At 37.3% G+C, this 24130-nt stretch overlaps 1 protein-coding gene across 6 annotated transcripts in view; it reads left to right on the forward strand.

Moving 5' to 3' along the window:
• The window catches only part of LOC121322272 (RNA-binding motif, single-stranded-interacting protein 1-like), a 59314-nt gene that overhangs the window by 16030 nt on the left and 19154 nt on the right, over window positions 1-24130 (forward strand). For 5 of the 6 annotated variants that reach the window (XM_041261986.1, XM_041261984.1, XM_041261985.1 and 2 more), the window contains exon 2: window positions 14101-14279. In XM_041261986.1, coding sequence (XP_041117920.1) covers window positions 14101-14279 — 179 coding nt within the window. Of the gene's footprint in view, window positions 1-2640; window positions 2959-14100; window positions 14280-24130 lie in introns of those variants that run through there. The other variant, XM_041261983.1, reaches the window with a different exon arrangement.

The following is a 24130-nucleotide window of genomic DNA, read 5'->3' on the forward strand; positions in this document are numbered from 1 at the left end:
AAATTGAGCTTTTTGGCCATCAAGGAAAACGTTATGTCTGGCACAAACCCAACACCTCTCATCACCCCGAGAACACCATCCCCACAGTGAAGCACGGTGGTGGCAGCATCATGCTGTGGGGATGTTTTTCATCGGCAGGGACTGGGAAACTGGTCAGAATTGAAGGAATGATGGATGGCGCTAAATACAGGGAAATTCTTGAGGGAAACCTGTTTCAGTCTTCCAGAGATTTGAGACTGGGACGGAGGTTCACGTTCCAGCAGGAGAATGACCCTAAGCATACTGCTAAAGCAACACTCGAGTGGTTTAAGGGGAAACATTTAAATGTCTTGGAATGGCCTAGTCAAAGCCCAGACCTCAATCCAATTGAGAATCTGTGGTATGACTTAAAGATTGCTGTACACCAGCGGAACCCATCCAACTTGAAGGAGCTGGTGCAGTTTTGCCTTGAAGAATGGGCAAAAATCCCAGTGGCTAGATGTGCCAAGCTTATAGATACATACCCCAAGAGACTTGAAGCTGTAATTGCTGCAAAAGGTGGCTCTACAAAGTATTGACTTTGGGGGGGGGGGGGGGGGGTGAATACTTATGCACACTCAAGTTTTCTGTTTTTTTGTCTTATTTCTTGTTTGTTTCACAATAAAAAATATTTAACATCTTCAAAGTGGTAGGCATGTTGTGTAAATCAAATGATACAAACCCCCAAAAAATCCATTTTAATTTGAGGTTGTAAGGCAACAAAATAGGAAAAATGCCAAGGGGGGGTCAATACTTTCGCAAACCACTGTATATACATATATTGTAAACTGTTATTTACTAAAGATGACCCTGTTCTGTTTGCTGTCTGTCTTAGGTGAGAGTATAATTTCAGAATCCAAACAAACATAATAATTAACTAAACTGTATTAGCAACATTCCTAAACAAGATCTGGAAATGACATTCAGTCCTTAGAGACCTGACTACTCCACACAAGTACAAAAGTTAGCTGTTGAATGAATTTCATAGGATTGTGTGGGGGGAGGGGTTCTGTTTTCCAGCTGATCTTGTTTTGATCTCATGTGGACAAAGGCTTCCTTTTTCGGTGCCATTCAGATGAACTCATGCTTTTCACTGCATTTCAATTCAAAGGTTTTTCCATTTATAATACAGAGAATAATGCTGTAGAGTTATTATTACTACTTCTACTACTGTACAATCACTGCTTAGAGGAAGGATTTACGTTGAGCCTAAATGACAAGTTTGAAGACAGGTTTGTTAGTGTGAGTCATCCATTTCATGCACAGTGGAGTGAGGCAGGGCTAAGGTGGCCACCAGCTGTCCATGAATACTGCCTGTGGATGCCCCCTTCTGAGGACCAACTAGCCGTGTGGCCACTGACAATGGATCAGCTTTAATTCTCGTCAGTACTTCTGCCAGAAGACAACTGCACACACCTTCATTGAAATGTGACAGGTAGAGCTTTACCTATGATGTCACAATCTTCTAATGCAGGGTTAACACTGAAGCTTGCCTGTGTGCTAAGCTGCTATTTTAGATACAGTGTAGTGTGTGTGCGTGTGTGTGACTTGTTTGAAGTCTTTCATGTCTTTCATATCCAACTTTATATTTCAATGTTTTAAATGTTTTCAGTTTGCCTTTGGAATCTATTTACAATGCAATTGTATTGTTTTCATTAAGTATCTGGAATGTTTGTATTTAATTAATTTCATCAAGCTGATAATGTGGATTAAACCTCCAACTCATTTTTTAAATATATTTTAAAAGACAACTATAAACTGAATAGACTTAATCGATATTTTAAATACAGTATGCATTGAATTTGTATTTATGTATTTCTTTGTTAAATTAATTAAACTTACAGTGATAATTACTGTTCGTAATCCAGGAAAAGACCAGAGGCTTCAATAAGGATGAGAACAAGGAAGATAATGGTTATAAATATCAGCCCGATGCTGTATACTATAAATTGAGAAAACATTTAGCATTTAATACCTATTCTGTTGTAAAATGTATTTTGCTACCATTACCCTCGCTTAATGTTTTTTCACAATGCGAAACCTCAAAATAATACAAAGTTAAGATAGAAACATTCATACACAGCTCAGTTGAATAAGAAGAAATAAGAATTATAACAATAATATTTGTAAACAAACTATAAATAATATAGTTTGTTTACAACACCCTATTTACGATGTAACACTGTATTAAATTACAAAAGGTACTCCTCGAAATGATTTTCAGTAACAAATTAAATTAATCAGTTTCTTCTACTTCTATGGGAAACCTTGTCACTTTTAATATTTATTTTTAACTAACTTCGCTGGTGTCTCGTGCTTTAAACGGCACAGGAAGAACTAACTGATGGTTTCTTTATGGAATGTGTGGCATGCATGCGAGATAAACTATTTACGTTCAAGGGCAAAACAGTTTGACTAAACGCCAACTTCAGGAATATCTATGTCTTTCAATTAGTATGATACCTTTTACATTCATAAATACATAATGCATATAACAAAGGTTGTTCTTATATGGTGTAAGAAGACATTTTTTTTATTGTATATTTATTTTCTGATTGTTATCCTCCCCTGCATTTAAACACCAAATGGTTTCTCCCGCACTAGGTGGGATTACTTGCTGCAGGGAGCGAAACGCAGATCAATGAACTCGGCTAAATAAACTGGTCGGTGAATCGAAATTGGGATTGAATCAGGGTTACATTGTCACAGGGATTGGCACAGTGTGTTTTAAAGAGGAAACAAGAAGTAACCACAACACCCCGGATTACTGGACAATAACCTTCAACTCTATCTGGAATAGAGTAGGCTACGAGTCACACTTTTCTGCCAAGCCAAGCTTTTTGGATATAAAAAAACATCTGCGTGTCGGGGCAACTGGAAATTATAGGAATGATCTTTGCAAATACAGTCAACCCTTTGAGGACGACATATCGCAAGCAGGTGGGAATTATATATTTAATATCTATGTGTACATGCGTGTAATTAAAGGCCGGGGTTAGTGGTTTTACGGACTTAGTTTGACGTTTTTTAACCACATAGCGTAATGCAGTGCACTTCTGTGTTGAACCTACATCGAGCTGGCGTTGTAAACTCTGGCATTAGTGTTTTTATTTGTTTATTTTATTTACTACAGAATACTAAAGTATTCGTATTACTGTAATGTACGCTAAGTCGTGTAAATTATGCATAACCTTGCACGACATAAATACTGTACACGATTTAGAAGTCTTTGATTTACCGGTACTCTGTATTCATCTTAATTTGGTCCCAGTATTGGTAAATTCTTGGCTCTGTATTTATGTTGGTTGTTAATTGTGCAAGTTGACAGATATAAGTGACAGCTGACAGTTATAAGTGTGTGTTATAACATAATAAGTTATAACCTGTGTTGTATTCACAAAGCATTAGTGTGCGGTACAATGCATAGGTCTTTAGTGTAAATCCATATAATGCTTAGGGCGCACAAGGTTATTCTAAAAACTGAATTATTGATGTAACTGCTTGCTGTTTCTCAAAGCACAGAATGAATGGGTAATACAGAAAGCATAGGGTTAGGTGGGGAGGACACCATTATAAAGTGACTATAAAAAGAAATGGTCACTAAACGTAAAATACAGTAAAGCTGGTCAGGAAATCCCAAAAAATATCCCCAATGGGTTTCTAAATGAGACTTAATTTGTCCTGATCGTGGTATGTTGAAAGATAGTGAGATGCATGCAGATTTATTATCCTTTTTTTACATTTTATTTCATATTTAAATTGTAAAGTGACCGGGCTCTTTAGACATCATTTTACACCAGTATTCTCAAAACATTTTTTTTTATATATATATATAATGTTATTTTATACTTTTTTTAACACAATTAAGCACAAGTGATTATCTCTATATAGGCGTACAGATTTAACTCAGTCATAAATTAACATCTTGCTGTTAACAGATGGCAGTCTGTAGAACTGTATCGCCAAACTTTGGATACAAACAATTTTTTTTTTTCCACCAGCTAAAAGGTTTTAACAATGTGAAACACCTCCGGGCTCTACATATTCATTCGTTTGGTGTCACAGCACCATGGGGTGTTTGCAGTGCAATGAGAACATGCTGTGAGGGTGAGGCCTGTTTCTGGAAGGCTGTGTGTTCTGTGTGCTGACATGACTGCTTCTGTTGGTCTGGAGCAGGCTGATAAGATGTTCTGTTTTTTAGATTTACTCCCTGACTTTCAGGGCTGAATAGACTAACAGTACCAGGAAAACAAACAGGCTTTCAATCCCTCAAAAGGCTTTGTAAGCAGCCAATGTGTGGGTACAAAAAGGACACAAACCCCAGGGCACTGTTGGCTTTTGGCTCAGAGGCTCCCTTTGTCCCCATTTAACCATAAGCTACTCTGCTAGTGAAACACTTCCTGCAGAGGATACTGTCCACCAATGGCATAGTCAGATGATTCATATGGGTTTTTATGAAGTGATCCAATATGCATTTTTAATAAATGAGGTCATAATATCTAAAACACAGACAGTGTGCTTGTTCTGTTTTCAGAATGCGGCAGCCTACATTTAACAAGACAATTTACTTAAATATAAATAATACCCAAGCAAGCATTTTATATTGCACTTTGTTTACAATTCCTTAGTTTCTATCAGCCTTACATTTAACTTTTATTAAAACTTAAAAAAACAAGTTATATATATATATATAAATATATATATATATATATATATATATATATATATATATATATATATATATATATATATATTTTTTTTTTTTTTTTTTTTTTTTTTTTTTTAGTTAGATATATATGTATTTTTTTTTCAGAAAGCACTTGCTTTCTTAAGTTTTGTTTTCATGGAATTTGAAATAAATATCCTGTCAGATAAACACTGGCCAGTCGGATTGATAGATGCTGTCGGAAGATAAAAGTTTCAATGTTTCATATTGCAGTGACTCCTGTTTATAAAAATAAAGGAGGAGGGTTCTTACTAATGTAGGGCCCTGTTATTGAGTTATGGCATAAACAGTATACATGGCATGCATCTCATCGAACACAAAAAACTGAAATCTGTTGAGTAATTTATCAACCAACATGCCAAAACTATATTTCTGAAAATTACATAGCTTTAGAACTTACCGTAGATTCAGGGCAGTATGTTTTAAATTAGGTATTTGTGTGAAAATGTAGGCTGTGCGTGGAACACATTGAAATATGTTTGCTTTCACCTTAAAACTCTTCACAGACTGAACGGGAACAATGTCTGTCTAATTTGGAATATAAACACTAGTTGTAGAAACATGTGCATGTACTTGCCTTTGAAAATTTTAAATGACTTCTATGTTTTATGTTAATATGAAAGTAACTGTTTCTGGTAGTTAAAACTGGAATAAAATGATCAGCCAGTAATATTCTGCAATTTGTGATATGTTGATATGGGGCTTCATTACTCAACTTCATGAGCTCATAACAGTTCTAAACCAAATGGATTGGTCAGGGCCAAAGTAAGTATGTTGTATTTCCTAGTGTTGAGAAAGGTCTATCCTCCTCGTCTGCTTAATCAAATCATGTCTGTGAATGCCATATTGGATGATCTCTTGCAGGAAAAACATTTCTGTACTGACCAGAGTCTCTGTGATCTGAAAATGTGAAACGCAGCTCAGTAGTATATCGCCATCTGTGCTCTTAGTTTCCTTTCTTTTAATAGAATTTAGATTATCAAAATTTAGTACCATAGACATTCCTAAATTAAATCTAGCGAGGAAGGCATATCGCCACTGTGATAAGTCGATGGTGATAACCTTTGTAATAAATATTCATGGTAACAACAGGATGTAGCTTTCCTGGAAATTGCACAATAGTACAGGGTAGAATTCAATCTTATTTTTGCTGCTTTACAATAAATTCAGCGCTTAGTGGAAATGCAAGATTAAACAAATCTGATCTGTTTTAGAGCATTGTTAAAAAAAATTAAATAGAAACTTTAATTTGCAGTTTTAATGACTTAAAGAAAATGCCTTTCTTGTGACTTATGTCATTCAGTCTTAAGTACACTGTAAGGAATACAAAAAAAACCACACACAATGTGAAAAAGTTTATGCCCAGATAACATAAATTGACTTGACAGTCAAATGTAACACACATGACTGGTCTAAGTACTTTTCAGATAGTTTCTACAGGTAACGCAAGATGGTTGGAAAGCACCAATTACAATATCAAACAATAGACAGGATTCAGTAGTGGAGAGGGAAAACAAAAATTTTCAATTTTTTTTTTTTTTTTTTTTTTTTTAAACAAGACCCACAGGCAAGTAAACATAGAGTCATACACACCAAATACATTTTATCTTTGTTGCGTCCCTGTTCTCTTTTATTAATCATTACTGTAAGTGGCACTTGCTTGTCTTAAAACACATATAAAAGATCTGGCAATCCCAGTTAAGAATTTAAGGATACTAATTTTGTATGTAAAAGTCATCCAGTGCATAGCAAACTACAATTTGAAAGTTGAAAAAAGCAACACTTTTTATGTTTCAATAGCAATTCCTGAGTTTTTGTAATTGTAAGTGGTCTCTTATGACACTACAGTACACACAACATATTGCCCTAATTTAAGAACATTAACATTGGCCTGTATAGGCTTTGAAGGAATCTCGTCTTTTTATAATGGTAAAACATCTAGTTACAGTGTCTTTTCCTGCCTAAAAACACCTGGGACAGTAAGTAGTAATCGCTTTCTTTTATTTTTATGAATGAATAAGAGGAAGGTAATGACAGACTGTTCTGGGCTGTACTATAGGTTGCTTTACGTTTGTGGCATGTAGGCTTAATGGATTTAGTGTATTAATGTAGCTGACAAAATAATTGGGTATTTAGCATTTTTCTATTTGAAAATTGCTTGCAGTGCATCATGCATTGCAGGTTTCTAACGTTTAATAATGTTTTTATTAGCTTATTGATCCCAGAATCCCATCAAGCAGCTTCTTGAAGGATCCCAGGGTGTCAGCTACAAAAGCATTACTGGGGAGTTGGTTCCAGACTCTCACAATTCTCTGTGTAAAAAAAAAAAAAAAAAAAAGTGCCTATTTTTTGTTTTGAATGCTCCTTTATCTAATCTGTATTTGTGACCCCTGGTCCTTGTTTCTTTTTTCAGGTCGAAAAAGTCCCTTGGGTCGACATTGTGAATAACTTTTAGAATTTTGAATTCTTGAATCGGATCAGATTAGAATAGATTCAATTCTTTAAGCCTGTCTGCATATGACATGCCTTTTAAACACAGAATAATTCTGGTCTTCCACACATTGTCTAGATAGTCAATATAAACTCCTAGATAGTCAATATAAACTCCTTTCATAGATTCCTTCTTCAATTTCAGTATCTGCCGTATGATATTTATAATGCACATTTTTATTGTCTGCGTGCAATACCATATACTTTCCTCTATTAAATGTCATTTGCCATGTGTCTGTCCAGTTCTGAATGCTGTCTAGATCATTTTAAATGACTTTTCTGCTGCAACGGTGTTTGCTATTCCTCCTATTTTTGTGTGAGCTGCAAATTTAACAAGTTTGCTTACTATACTAGAATCTAAGTCATTAATGCAGATTAGGAATGTCAGAGGACCTAATACTGATTCCTGTGATACTCCACTGGTTACCTCGCTCCATTTTGAGGTTTCTCTAATCAATACTTTCTGTTTTCTACATGTTAACCACTCCCTAATCCATGTGCATGCATTTCTTTGAATCCCTACTGCGTTCAGTTTGAGAATTAATCTTTTAAGTGGGACTTTGTCGAAAGCTTTCTGGAAATCCAAATAAACATGTCATGTGCTTTGCAGTTATCAATTGCCGATGTTGCATCCTCAAAAAAATCAAGCAGGTTAGTTAGACACGATCTTCCTTTCCTAAAACCTCCCAGGGTACTGTTACCATATAGGTCATTTTCAGTTTTGGATCTTAGTATAGTTTCTATAAGTTTGCATACAATGGAAGTCAGGCTTACTGGTCTGTAGTTACCTGTTTCGGTTTTGTCTCCCTTTTTATGAATCAGTATTACGTTTGCAATTCTCCAGTCTGTCGGTACAACCCCTGTGTCAAGAGACTGTTGCATGATCTTGGTTGGTGGTTTGTAAAGAATGTCTTTCATTTCTTTGAGTACTATTGGGTTGACTTCATCTGGTCCAGGGGATGTCCAGGGGATTTGTTTATTTTAAGAGCTCCTAGTTCAACACTTCTGTTGCCTGTAAAAACTTGTGAAAAGTAATCATTTAATATTTGCTATTTTTTTCTCTTCATTTTTGATTTTACCATTTGTACCTCTTAAACATTTTACTTCCTCCTTGAGTGTTCTCTTGCTGTTTTATAATATGGGAAACACTTTTTGGAATTGGTTTTAGCCCCCTTAGCAATGCTCATTTCTGTCTCTCTCTTTCTAACTTTCTTTTTGATCTGTGTTTGCAGTTCCAAGTACTCTTTCTGTCTACTTGGTTTTTGGTCCCTTTTAAACGCTCTGTAAATTGCCTTTATTCTCTTGAATATTGAACTATTTGGCAATTTTGTTTTAGATTTAGATTTGTCTACTTTTGGGGTGTAATTGTTTTGCGCCTGCAGAACTACATTTTTTTAAAAAACAGCCATCCATTTTCATGGATGTTTTCTCTATTTTATTCCAGTTTACTTCTGTTAGTCTCTGTTTCATACCTTCATAGTCTATTCTAAGGCAAACTATTGTAAACATTAATTTTTGTCATTACCTTTTGGGTATTAAGAAGCACTTCAAATGAGACCATGTTGTGGTCTGAGTTTGCCAATGCTTCTCTGACCTCTGTGAGGTGGACAAGCATGTGAGCTTAGGTTGGCCAGGGTGTCCTCTGCTCACCGAGCACCAGCGACCCCTGCAGTCTAGCCCGGCGCCTGTGGGCTTGCCTTATGTTGTCCTCCTCCGCTGTAGCTTTGAGGTGGCTGCATGCTGAGTCTGCAGTGTGAAAAGAAGTAGTCTGCTGATGGCACATGCTACAGAGGACAGCGTGTGTTTGTCTTCGCCGCTCCCGAGCCAGCGCGGGGGTGACAGCGGTGAGCTGAGCCTATAATTAATTGAATATTCCAAATTGGGGAAAAAATACAAAAAAATAATTGGTGACTACTAAATAAATAAATAAAAAATAATAATAATAATAAATAATAATAATAATAATAATAATAATAATAATTAGGCTAAAAAGAGATCCCGACCAATGAGCTCTCCTTTTGGATTGAGCTTGGTTGAAGGTAGCGTTCCTGAGCATCTGAAAACATATAAAAGTTGCTCTGCTCGGCAGAGGCAACTCTCGGGGTGATAGGAATAACTTGATCATGGGCCTGAAAGGAGAATAGTAAAGGATTCCTTGACTGGTCTGGTGCTGCCTTGGCATAAGGTGAGGTAAGGCCTCCAAAGCTGGGAAAAGGTTCCCGCAAAGAATCTGCAAGGGTTAGTCTGGGACTGGGCACTGAGAGCGTAAAGTGGGCCACGTCCCTAGTGAAGGAAGGACAGTGCATGATGCATGATGAGGTAGAAAAATGCATGAGCTGCGAAAGGATAGTGTGGCTGAGTGTTCCCCTCTGAATTGCTCAGTGAAAACCCCCGTAGAGGTAGGACGAGGTATCGTGGTGACCTGAGATCAGTGGAATGAATCCTCACTTACCCCCCAAAAGGGTGGACCCCCCAGCTCCCTGCAGAGACCCTCACGATGAGACTAATAATAGAGTCGTGCCAGTGCATAACATAAAAGAAACCGCTAGAAAAGACTGGAAAGGATGGGACATATGAGACAAGTTCGAGAGGTTAAGATAGTGTTAGTGTAGTATGGTTATGTGATTATCTGCCGCTCAGTGGAGAGGGAAAAAAAACCCTTCCTAAAGAGGAAAAAACCTCTGGTCGCAGTCTGGTAGCTCCCACTCCAGGTATGCTAACTAGTCTTTGACTATTGCGATGTCGGTAGAGGATGAACAGAGATGATTCAACTGCTGCAGAGGACCAGCGTCCTATGCTCCTCATCTGGACAGAGATCAATGTTGGTTCTGGCTGCGGAAGTAGCTGCTCGATCTGAATTGACTGGGGAGAAAGCCAGTTCTGGAGACGAGAGTAGCAAGACCATCCTATGCGTTAGTTAATACGGGATCGATCAGCGATTTGCTACTATCATGTCTGCTTGGAATGAAAAAGGTGAACTCATATTCGGAGATTTGGGTTTCATAACTTCAGTCATTCTCCTAATAGTGGAAATCCTTAACTCATAATCAAGACAGATTTCCAGTCTCGTACCACGTCTCTCACCATGTATTAATGTTTGTAGGATTTGAAAGGATGAGCGGACATACGACTAGATCGCTAGGAAAGTCAAGCGGAAATGGCTCCCACGATCTGCGTATTGGAGGCAAGCTGGAGCGCTGGAAGCTCTGGAGGAGGACAGCTGTAGATTTAAACAGTAAATAGCAGAGGGTGGGATCTGCTGAGCAGTGCAGAGCTCTGAGGAAGTAAACGATGGAGTGCTGTCAGTAACGTACAGTGGTCCAGCTGTAGAAAGCAGAGATCTGCTGAAGCAATTATCTGTACTAGTGAATAGTGGACTACCATTGGTAGTGTGCAGTGGCCTGCTGTAGAGAGCAGAGATCTGCTGAATATTGATATGGGTCTTTTGAGTGTTAAGGCGATTTTTAGATGGAGCCGAAGATGGGGCTGGCTTCTAGCAGAGATGAAGAATGCTAAGATCTCGGAGGCCGTTGTATATCCCGAGGATGAAGAATGCATTGCTGTGAGGCTGCTGTGAAACCTGTTGGTCTGCTTAGGAGCAGTCTGAGTGTATTGTTCATTGCAGGGTAGGAGGGCGCCATGACTGAACAGTAAAAGAAGACCCGCTAAAATGTATAGAACTTGTGGTGTTATACTGTCATCTAGAGGTTATGATTAGAATAAAACCGTTAACATTGACATGTGGTGCAAGACAACCTTGCATTGGGACTTTTTTTTTTTAATTGAGGATCCAAGGGTGCCTAGTGTAAGTTATTGTAAATGTGCGATGATACATTATGAAAATATCTTTAATTCAGTAGCAGGGAAACTGGAAGTGTACAGGATTGGAAAATCCAGTATGAATAGCAATGTGCCTATTTCCAAAAATAAACTTAACAAAACAACAACTCAGCTATTTCGTTTAGTACTTGCAAGCAGTCTTAAATTAGAACTGTACTTGAATGTTCTCTTTCAGAAAAATTAATTTAAAATGAGCTGGAAAATAGCTTTCAGAATCTAGCCCATAATGTTGCAAAAGTATCGAAAGTAGAAGCCACATGTGGTCGCTGGACTTGATTTCTAACTACAGGCGCGAGCTATGGACCATTGAAGGAGCTGATGCCAGGTTGTAAATGGGAATGTCAGCTGTGTCGACAGGAAGTGCTGAACCAAGATGGCGGCCATGATTGGAGTGGTGAATACTGGGCTTGATAGAGATTGCTGCAGCATTGGAAGCGACCTGTTTGTCCATATTGTTGAGCCGTGTATTAATTGAAGCAAATGAGATGGCAAAGGGGTGAATGAGGGCTTTGTGTCTTCGAAAATGTTTATGAAGCTGAAGGATGGGATGTGTTTCGGATACGTCTCCTGGTTGCTGTGCTGGGAGGATACGAGTGACCATGACTGGAGAAGAGGGCTGTGCTGCCTTCTGTCCTGAAGCCCTGGGAACAAGTTCGTAGAATTGCGCTTGAGAAGCAGGCAGTGTGGTGTAGCAAATATAAAAGGTACAATAAATATTGAACAACACCATACTATCGCTTCCAGCCGGGATATTGATATTGTTGCCGTGCAGGGTTTTTAAAAGTTAGGCGAGAGGCCAATCCTTGTAAAATAGCTGCTCCAGAGGCTGAGCCTGCTGGCGGGAGAAGGAGTGTGAGATTGGGAGTTTAAATAGGAGGTTAATGATGATAAACGTTTATTAATTAGGCTGCCCAGCTACCACCCCCCGAATTTCACCCTGAGGTTAACATTAGGAAGGTGCAAAGAACATACTTGGAGTTTATTGCTGCATCTTGTTGATTAATACTAGAGGGTTCAGTCAAAAACAGGTACTGTGACCTGCAATGAATTTTTACCAGTTTTATGGGAAGCTACCTGCTAATCTTAACATGTAGCAATATGCCTTCATTGGCGCAGGGCCTACATACAAAGTGTGTATGAGACAGCAGTTTTAATTAATCCATAAAAGCTATACAGATATAGCATGTGTGGTCTAACACAGAAAAAATGGCTGCTGTGTTTTACCTTCAGTGACTTAAAGTGAAAAGAAAGAATGACAAAGGGGCTACAAAACCAGTTTTTAAGACCCTAAGGCAGGGTTGTCCAATCATGGTCCTGGTGGGCTATTCGACTCCAGATTTAATAGGTACAATTTGATAATTAACTACTTTAAGGTCTGGATGGAGGTTTAATTGGTTCAATCAAACCATTTATAACAGGCCAAAACTGGAAAAGCCAACTTTGGCCACCCCTACCTTAGGCAATAGGTACTAAAGTGCTAAAGACAATTGATATTACATTGTAAAATGTTGAGTATGAATATTACTGTTATTGTCAGTGTATTACTTTCCAAAATGTCAGCCTGGAAAATTGGGTGCGCAAATACCAAGTTGTTTAAAATTAATTAATAGTACAAACCTTACAATGTTGTTCTGTCTTATGAGTGATAAGCTTTAGAAAAGGCACATTAAAAAGAATAAGTAATTGTAAGTAAGTGTAAAACTAGCGAGAAATAAGTGGCTGGGTTTACATGCACGTGAAAATCAACTTTACAATCATGACTGTAACATTTCTCTTGCTTTTTTTTTTTTTTTTTTTTAATCTTTATGGCAACGCATGAAGCTCTCCTCACGATATTCAGAGTCATGCATGACGCTCTCCTCACGATATTCAGAGTCATGCATGAAGCTCTCCTCACGATATTCAGTCATGCATGAAGCTCTCCTCACGATATTCAGAGTCATGCATGACGCTCTCCTCACGATATTCAGAGTCATGCATGAAGCTCTCCTCACGATATTCAGAGTCATGCATGAAGCTCTCCTCACGATATTCAGAGTCATGCATGAAGCTCTCCTCACGATATTCAGAGTCATGCATGAAGCTCTCCTCACGATATTCAGAGTCATGCATGAAGCTCTCCTCACGATATTCAGAGTCATGCATGAAGCTCTCCTCACGATATTCAGAGTCATGCATGAAGCTCTCCTCACGATATTCAGAGTCATGCATGAAGCTCTCCTCACGATATTCAGAGTCATGCATGAAGCTCTCCTCACGATATTCAGAGTCATGCATGAAGCTCTCCTCACGATATTCAGAGTCGTTCTTTTCCTAATTACTAGGCAGACACATTTAAATATCCCCTCCCCTAAATGGCTGAATTGAGTAATCAGCATTGGTACGGCCGACTTTTTTTTTTCCTAAATCAGAACAGCATAGCAACGCATTTCCAGAAAAGTATGGCAAAAACCTAGTGAGGAAAACTGTCATGACTTGTCCATGTAAACGCTGTCACAGTTGGATGGTTCAGTTAAATGATAGCTTCTTGCTAGTTTTTTTCTTTCTTCATTACTGCTGTACCTGTCTGAAAATGTGCCTCTGCTTTTGAGGAATAGTTAGTGTCTAATTTATTAAAACAATTATGCTGCAGTAATTACAATTATATTTACAATTATACTAAAAATTAACATTAACAACTACTGTTATTACCATGTTTACTCAGTTTATTCTAAACAACCATGGTAATTTCAGGTACAGATACAGAAACATGCTGTGTAAGTTGTTTTTCAAACATAAGGGTCACTAAAAGTGGTGAAAATACGAGAATAATGATTGCTCAAAGTAAAACACAACAAGGAAATGTGAATGATTAAGCTGGAAAGGTGTGTAATTCAACTGTAGTTGATCAATTAGGCCTAAATGGTATAAGTACAATTATGTAGGTGTGCCCAGGTTTAACAAGCATTCCAGTGATCAATAACCCCCAGTCTGCTTGTAGTTTAGTTGTGTGGAAAATGTAACGTATTGTTTTTTCTCTTTAACAGCAACCATTTGCTCTAAACCCACACCCAATGGCTCCCCCCAGCCCCAGTACTAACAGCAGCACCAACCACAGCAGTAGCAGCAGCAATGCAGGATGGGACCAGCTAAGCAAAACCAACCTCTACATCCGAGGGCTGCCACCAGCCACCACTGACCACGATCTGGTCAAACTCTGCCAGCCGTAAGTGTTTCAGGGATTCCAAAGCCTAAGTGGGGATGTTACAATAAAAACAGTAGAACATCTAGTTTTAAATAAGTAAATAAAATGACAAACACGTGTAAAGCAAAGGAATAATACTTTTCTATATGGGCGAAAAACACGTTTATGTTTAAAATGACAAATGACGGGCTGATGGCAGCAAGGGCAAACTAAAGCTGTGAATGGAATTGGGCCGGACAGTTCTAGGGCTGATATTGAGTGTAGGTATCTATTTAGGAAATGGATGCAGAGCTATTCTCCTCTTGTACTTGCATTGCTGTACACCAGTCTACAGCTGTAATCCTGAAATTCCATGCAGAAATAGGATGACTTTGCAGTACATTTGCTATTATATATTGTAGTCAGTTTTGATGAAGTGTGTGGTAAGATATTGGCCTGCATCACAACAGTCTGGTGAACACATTTATTTTTAAATAACGCGCCCCAGAGTGATACAAATCTATTCTGTGCCTTGAAGAATGAGCTGTCTTCATCTTTTGACCCTAGCATTGGGTTTACTCTCCATCAGGGATTTAAACTGGCAAGAAAGAGCTAAATGATTTGGAAATGTAATAGCAACTAAATGGCCTTTAATAGCCTGGGTTTTTTACTTTGCAAATGCAAGCTGTTTTGATAGGGTTCTAAAGGTTACACTGGCTTAACCCGATTGTGTGGCCAAATATGCTAGGTGGCTGTTTTAACTCCTGACACTGCTGATTCAAGTGCCATGAGTGTAACAGATTAAGTATGGCTTAAACACTAGTGTGGCAGGGGCTGTCCTTTATTTGGTATTGTAACTGACAGAGCTGAGTAATATGAAGACTCATTTGTCTGCTCCTGTTTAACAATAGTGCAAAACGGGTTTAACTCTTGGCCACTACTTCACCTTCTATATTGTGGTAAGGTTAGTTAAGCAAGTTCCTGACAGTAGCCATAGTTGTTTGAATCAAAAGAACATAGTTGTCATACCTTCTTTTTCCCAGGAAATAGCCACTCTGTCTGGTGTGTTCGAGTTAGTCCACTGTTATGAATGCAGTTAGAATAAACAGACGAGCTAGCTGATAACATATTGACACATTTCACCTACAGCATTCCAGTTTTGGTGGTAAGTGTAAACAGAGAACAGACTAGAGGGGTACAACTGAGACAACAGTAGATTAGCACCTTATTTTTATAAGCTACTCATGGAACAAACCCTTTTTTGGGCACTTTATAGTGCTGTTGTTTTTAACTGCTTTTGTTCCTAAAGGGATATGGTGTTGTGTTTTTATAAACTTGTTACTTACCTATACTGTACATGTCCTCGCAAAATGTGATTTTTTGTGGGTTTTTTTACATGCTCTGGGTCATTAATCAACTCTGGAATGCAACCAAACATGTATGGTGTACTGTTACAGTCACCAGAAACAAAGGCGTAGCTCTGGGAATTTTGTTCACTATACATTTAAATTACTCTGCTTCAAAAATAAAGAAATCACAAGGCAGTGGAGCTGCTTCTGTCACCAATACTACAGTAGGGTACAATATCTCACATTGCTATCTGCAGGTCTGTCCTTGAGGAAAAATAAAATCGAGGAAATAAACACAATTGCTCAATATGACAAAATACAAGTGAATTTTATTGTCACAGTAAATAAATGCTGTTATTAAAAATCTTGGTTTAAGAATTTTAAAACCAAAAGGATTAGAATATAATTTTGTTTTTCCTTAAAGTGTTTTCCTTTAAATGTTGGGTATGTATTGTCAGAAGCACTGTCAAATCTACATTGTTTACAAAGTCTATATCAAAATGTTTTTTGAAGAAGATTCCAGAATAAATCTTCCCAGATATCTTGCTGTAAACAGCAGCCTCTCCGTTTCAATGCTGTGAACTAGTTTACTTTCAACACCCCACACAATTACAGCTGCCAACAAGTTCAGGATGGGACCCCACGTGACCAGATAATGTCATTTGTCGGACCTTATTTGTTGATATCGCACTGATAGTCTTTATTCAGCATAAGGTACGACAAGGTTTTCCGTCACTGGCATATTGGAAGACCAAAAATGTAAAGGGCTGAGATCATGTGCACTGAAAACGTTAAACTTTGTAACTGTGTGACACAGTCACCTATGATTTAGCTTTGTTACTCTGATGTGAGAGTAGATAATGCCCAGAGCTGGGACTCCAGGGCAATGGGAAGCTCAGCTGTTCTTAACGTGCACAGGCAATCGATTCCTTTTGAATCCATGATTTTCAGTACAAAACTCCTTTCTGTTAGCTGTGCAGCAGTTACATACACAAATGATTTTGGGTTAAAGCGAAGCAAACCGATTTACCTATTAAAATGTTTGGAACAGATGTCCTCATGTAAAGTGTGCAGTTCTCACTTCTTCTTACCTGCTTTATACAATGACAGATGTAGGGGATCAATCTGCATTTATAACAGTTTTTTTTAATTATTATTATTTTAATTTGAACATGATTAAATGACAAAAGAATGAGCTGCATTCTGGTGCTCGCGACAAGTTTATCTCATAAAATAATTGCAACTTTTTCTGTAGCCTCAGACATGACGTTTATTGCTACATGAAGACAGAGTGATATTGCTGTAAGGTGATGTTCAGCTGGATGCTCCCATCATGGCCTGCTTTAGCGACTGAGGGGGGGGGTTACGCAGTCACATGGTCATACGTTTCCTTCTCTAACAGAAACTTTTTTTTTCTGAATGTATACTAAATGTAAAAAATTTGTTAAACTTTCAACATGTCAGATGGAAGACGGCAGTTGTCAGGGGCGGAATACCGCAAAAGAAAATTAAAAAAAGAGGCTTTTGTAACAAGCTAAAAGGGGTCTCTTTTTAAATATATTAAATATGACTCGGAGTAGGCTGCATCATCAAGTCAGTCAGTGCCTGTGGGCAGCAGCAGTCTGCAGACAGAGGGGGGTGTTAAACAGCATGGAAACGATGAGGCAATTGAACAGTCTGGAGATATTTCATCTTCATCAGCTCAAATGGCATCAGGTATGGAAACTGAGAATCGCCAGGATGTAGATGTAGAAGAAGATAATTTGCACAGTAATGTGGATGAAAGCACAGCAGAAAGTTACAGCTGAAATGCTGCTATTTTAAAGGATCCTGCAAAATGGCATTAGGTGGGCTGTACATTTAGACAATTGTTAGGGAAACCGTTTCATTTTCTGAAAGATAGCAACAATAGAAGTTTCACTGATAAACATTACATTTGAGTCTTGTCAAACAGAGAGGAAGTAGATAAGTGGCTGGTTTAATTGTTTTTGCTGCAAAATATTTCTGCCAAATGCAAAATTTGCTCTCGTGTCTGATGGGACTCGTGATTGGAAAAAATTTACATTCAGCACAAAGTCTCTCTTTTACCTAGATTCGTTCCAAAAATGGAAAGAACTGGAGACACGACTGAAAAAACAAAACTACTATTGATGATGCAAATCAACATATTAAAACGGAAACACATCCTTGGCAGAATGTCTTGGAGAGACTAATTGCTTTGATAAGAGTACTGGGCACTCAAAATATTGCACTGCGTGGTAGATCAGATAGACTGTCCGAGCACAACAACGGAAACTTCCAAAAAATTGTGGAACTAATGGGGATGTTTGATGGTGTGGTGAAGAAACATCTGAGGTGTATCATGTAACCGGAGATCCGCGACCATTACTTGGGCAAGAATATTCAAAATGAGATCATCCAGTTATTGGCAACGGAGATTAAGGAAACACTTAGCACTTAGACACTTAGCAAACAAAGCTGGTGCTCGGGGAATTTTTTAATCTGGGTAACTGATCTGGATCTTGTGATCGAGATTACTTTTATCTGGATCATTTTGATCCGGTTTTTCAGAAAATATCACTGCTGGATTACATTTATCCAGATAACAAATAATACCTCTTAATTGTTTATAGTTGTTTTTTTGGGGTTTTTTAAGAGGCCATTATTGATGATATAGCCTAATTTAACAAAATAAATATAATCGTGGTAATAATGAGTAATACACAACTTTATGTTTTATATTATTTTTTTTAACAAAAATCACACATCAGTTTTAATGTTAGTGCACATGTAACACATGCAAACAATTGCTATTTTATTTATGCCTATTTAACAGAAATTCAATAACTAAGTCTAAATTGAATAAAAAATAAAACTTGAAAAAAGTATGTGTGTTTTTAGACATCTTCCTTGTCAGTCGGGAGTCCAGCATCTCAGACTAGCTTTAAGGAAGCATATGTGAAGCCGTATGCTTATGCTTTTTTAATTTTTTTTTTATAAAGCTATATCACTAAATACGTGTGTTCATTTTTGCTTGCATGGATACAAAACTTAAATAAATATGTAAATATGATATTATAACATTCGATTTTGACATAGTGTATGTTTGCTATGACAATTCAAACAAAGTATCTCTGTTCTATGATCATTTAAAATCTAAATCCACCTCTGCAGTAGGATCACAATTATCCTGGTATTTTGGATCAAAGTAATCATGATCACCTCTTTTTTTTTTTATTCTGAAAAACCCAATTGCAGCATTTAATTGTGATCTGAATCTGGATCGCAGTAATCTCCGTCGCATTTTGATGTTTTGAAAAACCCTGTTGCACAATATAATCCAGATCAGATGTGGAAATCCGATTACCAAAGTTATGAAAAACCGGCCTCAGATGACTGGCTATTGTGGGAAGAGACAAACAGCAGTATTGTTGAAGGGAACATGAGCTGGATACACTGTGACGTTCACTGACACATCCTCTTTCTCGTGTTGAATGATCTGAATGGATTTATTCAGGTTAAATACTTAATTTAAAAAATAAAGCAATCAGGAATATGTTGAGAGATATAAGTAAAAGGAAAGTAAAGCTTTTCTTGTGTCCTTGTTTCACTGATCTTATCTCTGTCGAGACTGTAAATCTCTTTGGATACTGTATATCTGTCTAGGCTTGAATGCCATACATATTGTTTGTTGGGTTCGTAGTTTTCTGAACTAAAGTCAAATTAACTTGATGCATTGTGATCGTGCTTTCTCATTTGGTGGCAATCTTGATTTCCAACTCTGTGATCTAACTACTGCCGACTTCTCAAATGATGACTTCTGCGTAAATCCCGCTCTAGTATCCACTCTCGATGAGCGCTCAGTTCCAGTGGTTGTCCTGGATCATAAAGCACTGTCAGGTACAGATGTTGGGTCAAAGATATTAAACGTTTGTCCCATGACATTTTAATATGTGGGTTTAATGAACATGGCGCCCAACAAGAGTACATTGGAGTATGCAGACAACTGGCAGGGTAAAAGTACATCACAGTTTTCATTTTTGGATTTATTTTTTTTTTAGTTGTAGAGAGTCCTAAATGCTTTTTTGTCTGAGGTGCACGATAATTTTATTTCATTGTCTGGGTTATTTGCAGTAAAGGTCAGAATATCCTTTAATCGGATCTACAGAAATCAATAAGCATGCACCAGACAGTAACAAGAGCCCTGATCAGCAGCAGTAATCTGATAAGGTTTGAAAAGAAAAGGGAGGTGAAGCTGGAAAGTACTGTTCACCCATTGCTTCTCTGAGGACAAGATGCAGTTCATGGAAGAATGACATTGGATCTGATTCTGGCTGCACTTGTCCGTCTGACAGCATCAGAAAATGAATTCAGTCTTAATATAATTTCAACGCTGGCTGATACTTTTACTGTAAGCTAGGAGAGAGGGAGAGAGAGAGAGAGAGAGAGAGAGAGAGAGAGAGAGAGAGAGAGAGAGAGAGAGAGAGAGAGAGAGAGAGAGAGAGAGAGAGAGAGAGAGAGAGAGAGAGAGAGAGAGAGAGAGAGAGAGAGAGAGAGAGAGAGAGAGAGAGAGAGAGATCTGTCAAGACTTCTCGACATAATGTTAAAAGATGTTGGTAACATGTTCTTTGGAAATGCTGTAGAAAAGGTCATGAAAATCATCCCCTGCAACTATGTGTGACTGGCTTTCTGTATTGTTGCAGCACCACTGCAGTAATACAGAGAGCCCATTATGTTTCTTTCTGCAGATTAAGGAACATACTGTACCATGCATCTTATACTTACGTAGTTCCATTAAGAAATACAGCAACTAGTATATAAATGCTTTCTCACCAGGACATTCTAACATCATTTGTTGGAACATAATTTAATGTAATGTTGTCTCATTAATATTCATGAGCTAATCCAGAACGAGGCTAGTAGGGTTAAAATCAAAACATTTATGGCGGCTAACGTTGGTTACAGCGATCGCGATCTGTCTTTTGTGCCAGAATTAAAATTTTCAACAGTGGAAACTTACATTCAAACTAAATATAAGAACTCTGGACAAAAACATGTTTCTAAAAGTGTACAGTATTACAAGGAGGCCTATGTACATGCGCTTAGTGGTGAGATAATTTGCGATTTATTACATCTGAGCGGAATACATTTCTCAGACTGGTTTGTGGTTTTGTGTAGACACTACCATGTGAAAGTATAATGAAATAAAAAGTCACTATTTATTCTTTTGCCTTTCTTTTGTAAACAGTATTCATATGCTATAGAGTGGTCAAATTGTAAACTTTTAACAAGAGAAACCTACACAGATATAATCCATTTTGTGACCCCTCCCCTCCCCTGCATTGATATTTTTGTGAGGACATTCCCCTTTTGCCATCAATCAAAAATCTTTTTTTTTTTTTTTAACACAGGATAGTTTGATTGAATTGGTATTTTAGCAACTGGGTATTGGCAGGGAATAGTACGTTTAAATCTGATATACTGCTAGGGTTGTCATCTGGCTGGTTTATTTAACTGGTTTGCCAGTTCCCGGTGAAAAGATTTAATGTGCAGTTTTTTTTTTTTTTTATAAGCACAATGATTGAACTGTGATGGAGAGGCCTACACTTTTTCTATTTTTTTTTTTAATTCTTGCCTGTGTATCTTTTTAAACATGTTAGCTTCCTGGCTGTCATGAAGTGTCTTCCATTCCCTGTTTAGCACAGTTATGTATATCAACAGCAGAAGGAGTTAATGTAGGGCTGGTGTAAAAACCGGAACGAGACGACACGGCCCCCAACCACATTTTGATTTAATAAAATACTAATGATGTTACATTTTTATTTTTTTTTGAAACAGCAGAGATAGTGATGTGGCCTTGAGAAGAATATTTTAGGGATGACAAGCAATTAATAATTAATCTGTTCTCATTCACAAAATAGTCCTAAGTATGTGTAACTTTCTCCGCTGTTTTTAAATGCAATATAATGTATTATAATGCCGTTCTGGGTCCTGGCTCGTTCCAACTTTTACCCCAAGTCGAATGCAAATATGAAACTTAGGCTTGAATTTGATTTAAAATTGAATTCGACTACAGTTAATAGCGTTCTCTTTTATTGTATAAAAAAACAAAGGTAGATCAACAAACAATGAACCTTAGTGTGAATTTAATGTGCCCGCAAGGTGGACACTTTCACTTTCTTCCTACTATAGGAATTTCCCTTACATTTTACACATGCAGTATCTCAAAAAACATCAGACTCACAATAGCACTTGTTAAATTGGTACACAAAGATAATGCAAAAGGATTTTTGTAACTCTTCATCAGCGCATGCCATCTGTGTTTACCTTTTATCCCTTCTAGCCTCGCTTCGTGGAATGGAATGTGATACGTGCATATTACCTGAAAAGAGCCTATCAGTCGAGTCATAATTCACTACTGTAAATCAGGTACAAATACATTCAAACAATTGTAATATAGGAGTTGTTTTGTATTCATAGCTTTTGTTATAAACCGTGATTTACCAAATGTATAGTTTAATAGTTTTCACTCAGTTTATTTATGGATTGAGTATTCGTGGAAGTGGTCTACCCTCCCTCACTTTGATGTCATACAACTGTTTTTATTAAAGAAAGTTACTATGGTAATATTAACTGAGCTCACACTTGTTACAAAATAATATTTTAATAATTTATGTTTTTGTATTTCTATACCTTACAGAAACTAAATTGCATATTTATGATGTTTTTGAAAAGTGCACATTATTAAAATATATTTTTTACAATTGACGTTACAGGAAAACCACAATGACATCAACATGAGGTCACCACATGAAAGGTCAATTTTAGGATATGGATCCTGTTTGGGGGACAGAGTTTCTGATCTTTTATATTTGTAAATAAACAAATGGGCAGATACAGAACTTAAAAAGATAAGGAATTGACAACAGAAACGCTGCAGTGCCCTTGTTCCCTGGTGTAGCTCATTTTGAGGTATGAAATCACAAGACTCTAGGTCAACAAGCAGCTAAAAACTAAGCACAATTCTGTAAAAAAATAAAATAAAAATAAAAAAAATAAACAATAAAAGCAACATTTAGTTTTAATCTTTACAGGCACCTGTGTCCTCCATGAAAAAACAGTGATAAACAAATCTATTGCAGCAGTGTGCTGTATGTGTTGGTGGGGGGGAGCAAAAACGGTGTTGACAACAAGGCTACAGGAAACGTGTTCACGCAATTGTCTGGTCCCTGTGTTTATTTGGAAAACCTAGCCCTCTTCTGACTGTAATAATGCTATTATAAGATAATAAAATGAGAGTTTTATCAGCAATGCTGTTTTAAAATTCTAAGAGCCCTTTCTTGGCATTAGTGTAGCGGACTGCCACCTGATCAGTTACTGCCATACATTTCTTGGAGGTCAGCAATATGTTCAAGTCACATTTGCAATATACAGGGAAATAATATAGCCATGTCATTGCGACCAAACTATACCCTGGCAGATCTTATTTAAGAAAAAAGTTAATAGGAAGGTATAAAACAATATTTTTTTTTTTAATTCTGACTGCTGGTATTAACTATCTACTCTATTCACAGCAGGATGGTATACAGTAAGGCCATGAAAAAAACTCCTACATTACATCTATTAGCTTTTTAGAGTCCGTGCTAACTGGATTTGCTAACCTAAACCAATAATAGATAAAGGCGGCATTGTGCCGCTTAAAATTGAAAAACCTGAATACCTTTTATTCTTGCAAAACCCATTACAACTGTTTTTATTAAAGAAAGTTACTATGGTAATATTAACTGAGCTCACACTTGTTACAAAATAATATTTTAATAATTTATGTTTTTGTATTTCTATACCTTACAGAAACTAAATTGCATATTTATGATGTTTTTGAAAAGTGCACATTATTAAAATATATTTTTTACAATTGACGTTACAGGAAAACCACAATGACATCAACATTTGTGTGAAATTATTCCTAACTGGTAATTTTCTGTTCTAGTCAGCATCCATTGTATTAGCTACTACACATGGGATTCACCAAATGCACCTAGATTATTCAGTACAGAGAGGCTTTTATAACATTTATAATATCTCAATGACACAGAGGAGACCTACTTATCTCATGCAGTATAATTTCTTGAGCAGTCTCATGAATTAAATTGCATGCCCCATTAACTTTGGTTTAGACAGCCAGGCTCTGCCGACTTTTTACTTGATATTTAAATCTGTTAGACTCATAAAATTGCTAAATTAACTGTGCTCTCTTTTAGTTGTTCAGGTCATTTACTTGGAAAACGTAACTAGTTTGCAGAGATTTATCAAGCACATTAGTTGTGGCTGTCAAATGCAGAATAGGGTGAATTGAGCATGTTTAACTATGGTAAACATGTATAGTGACACTGTACCATTGTATAGCCCCTGCAGTGGGGATACAGTTGGGAGAGTATGGTTGTTATATGACTGCTAGCCGCAGCAGAACAACCAGCTGCAGAAAAAGTATGCCAGCAGGCTCATTTCTCTTTATTTCATTCATATTTTGCTCAAAATATTGCA

This window comes from Polyodon spathula, chromosome 10, assembly GCF_017654505.1.
Source record: "Polyodon spathula isolate WHYD16114869_AA chromosome 10, ASM1765450v1, whole genome shotgun sequence".
NCBI lineage: Eukaryota > Metazoa > Chordata > Actinopteri > Acipenseriformes > Polyodontidae > Polyodon > Polyodon spathula.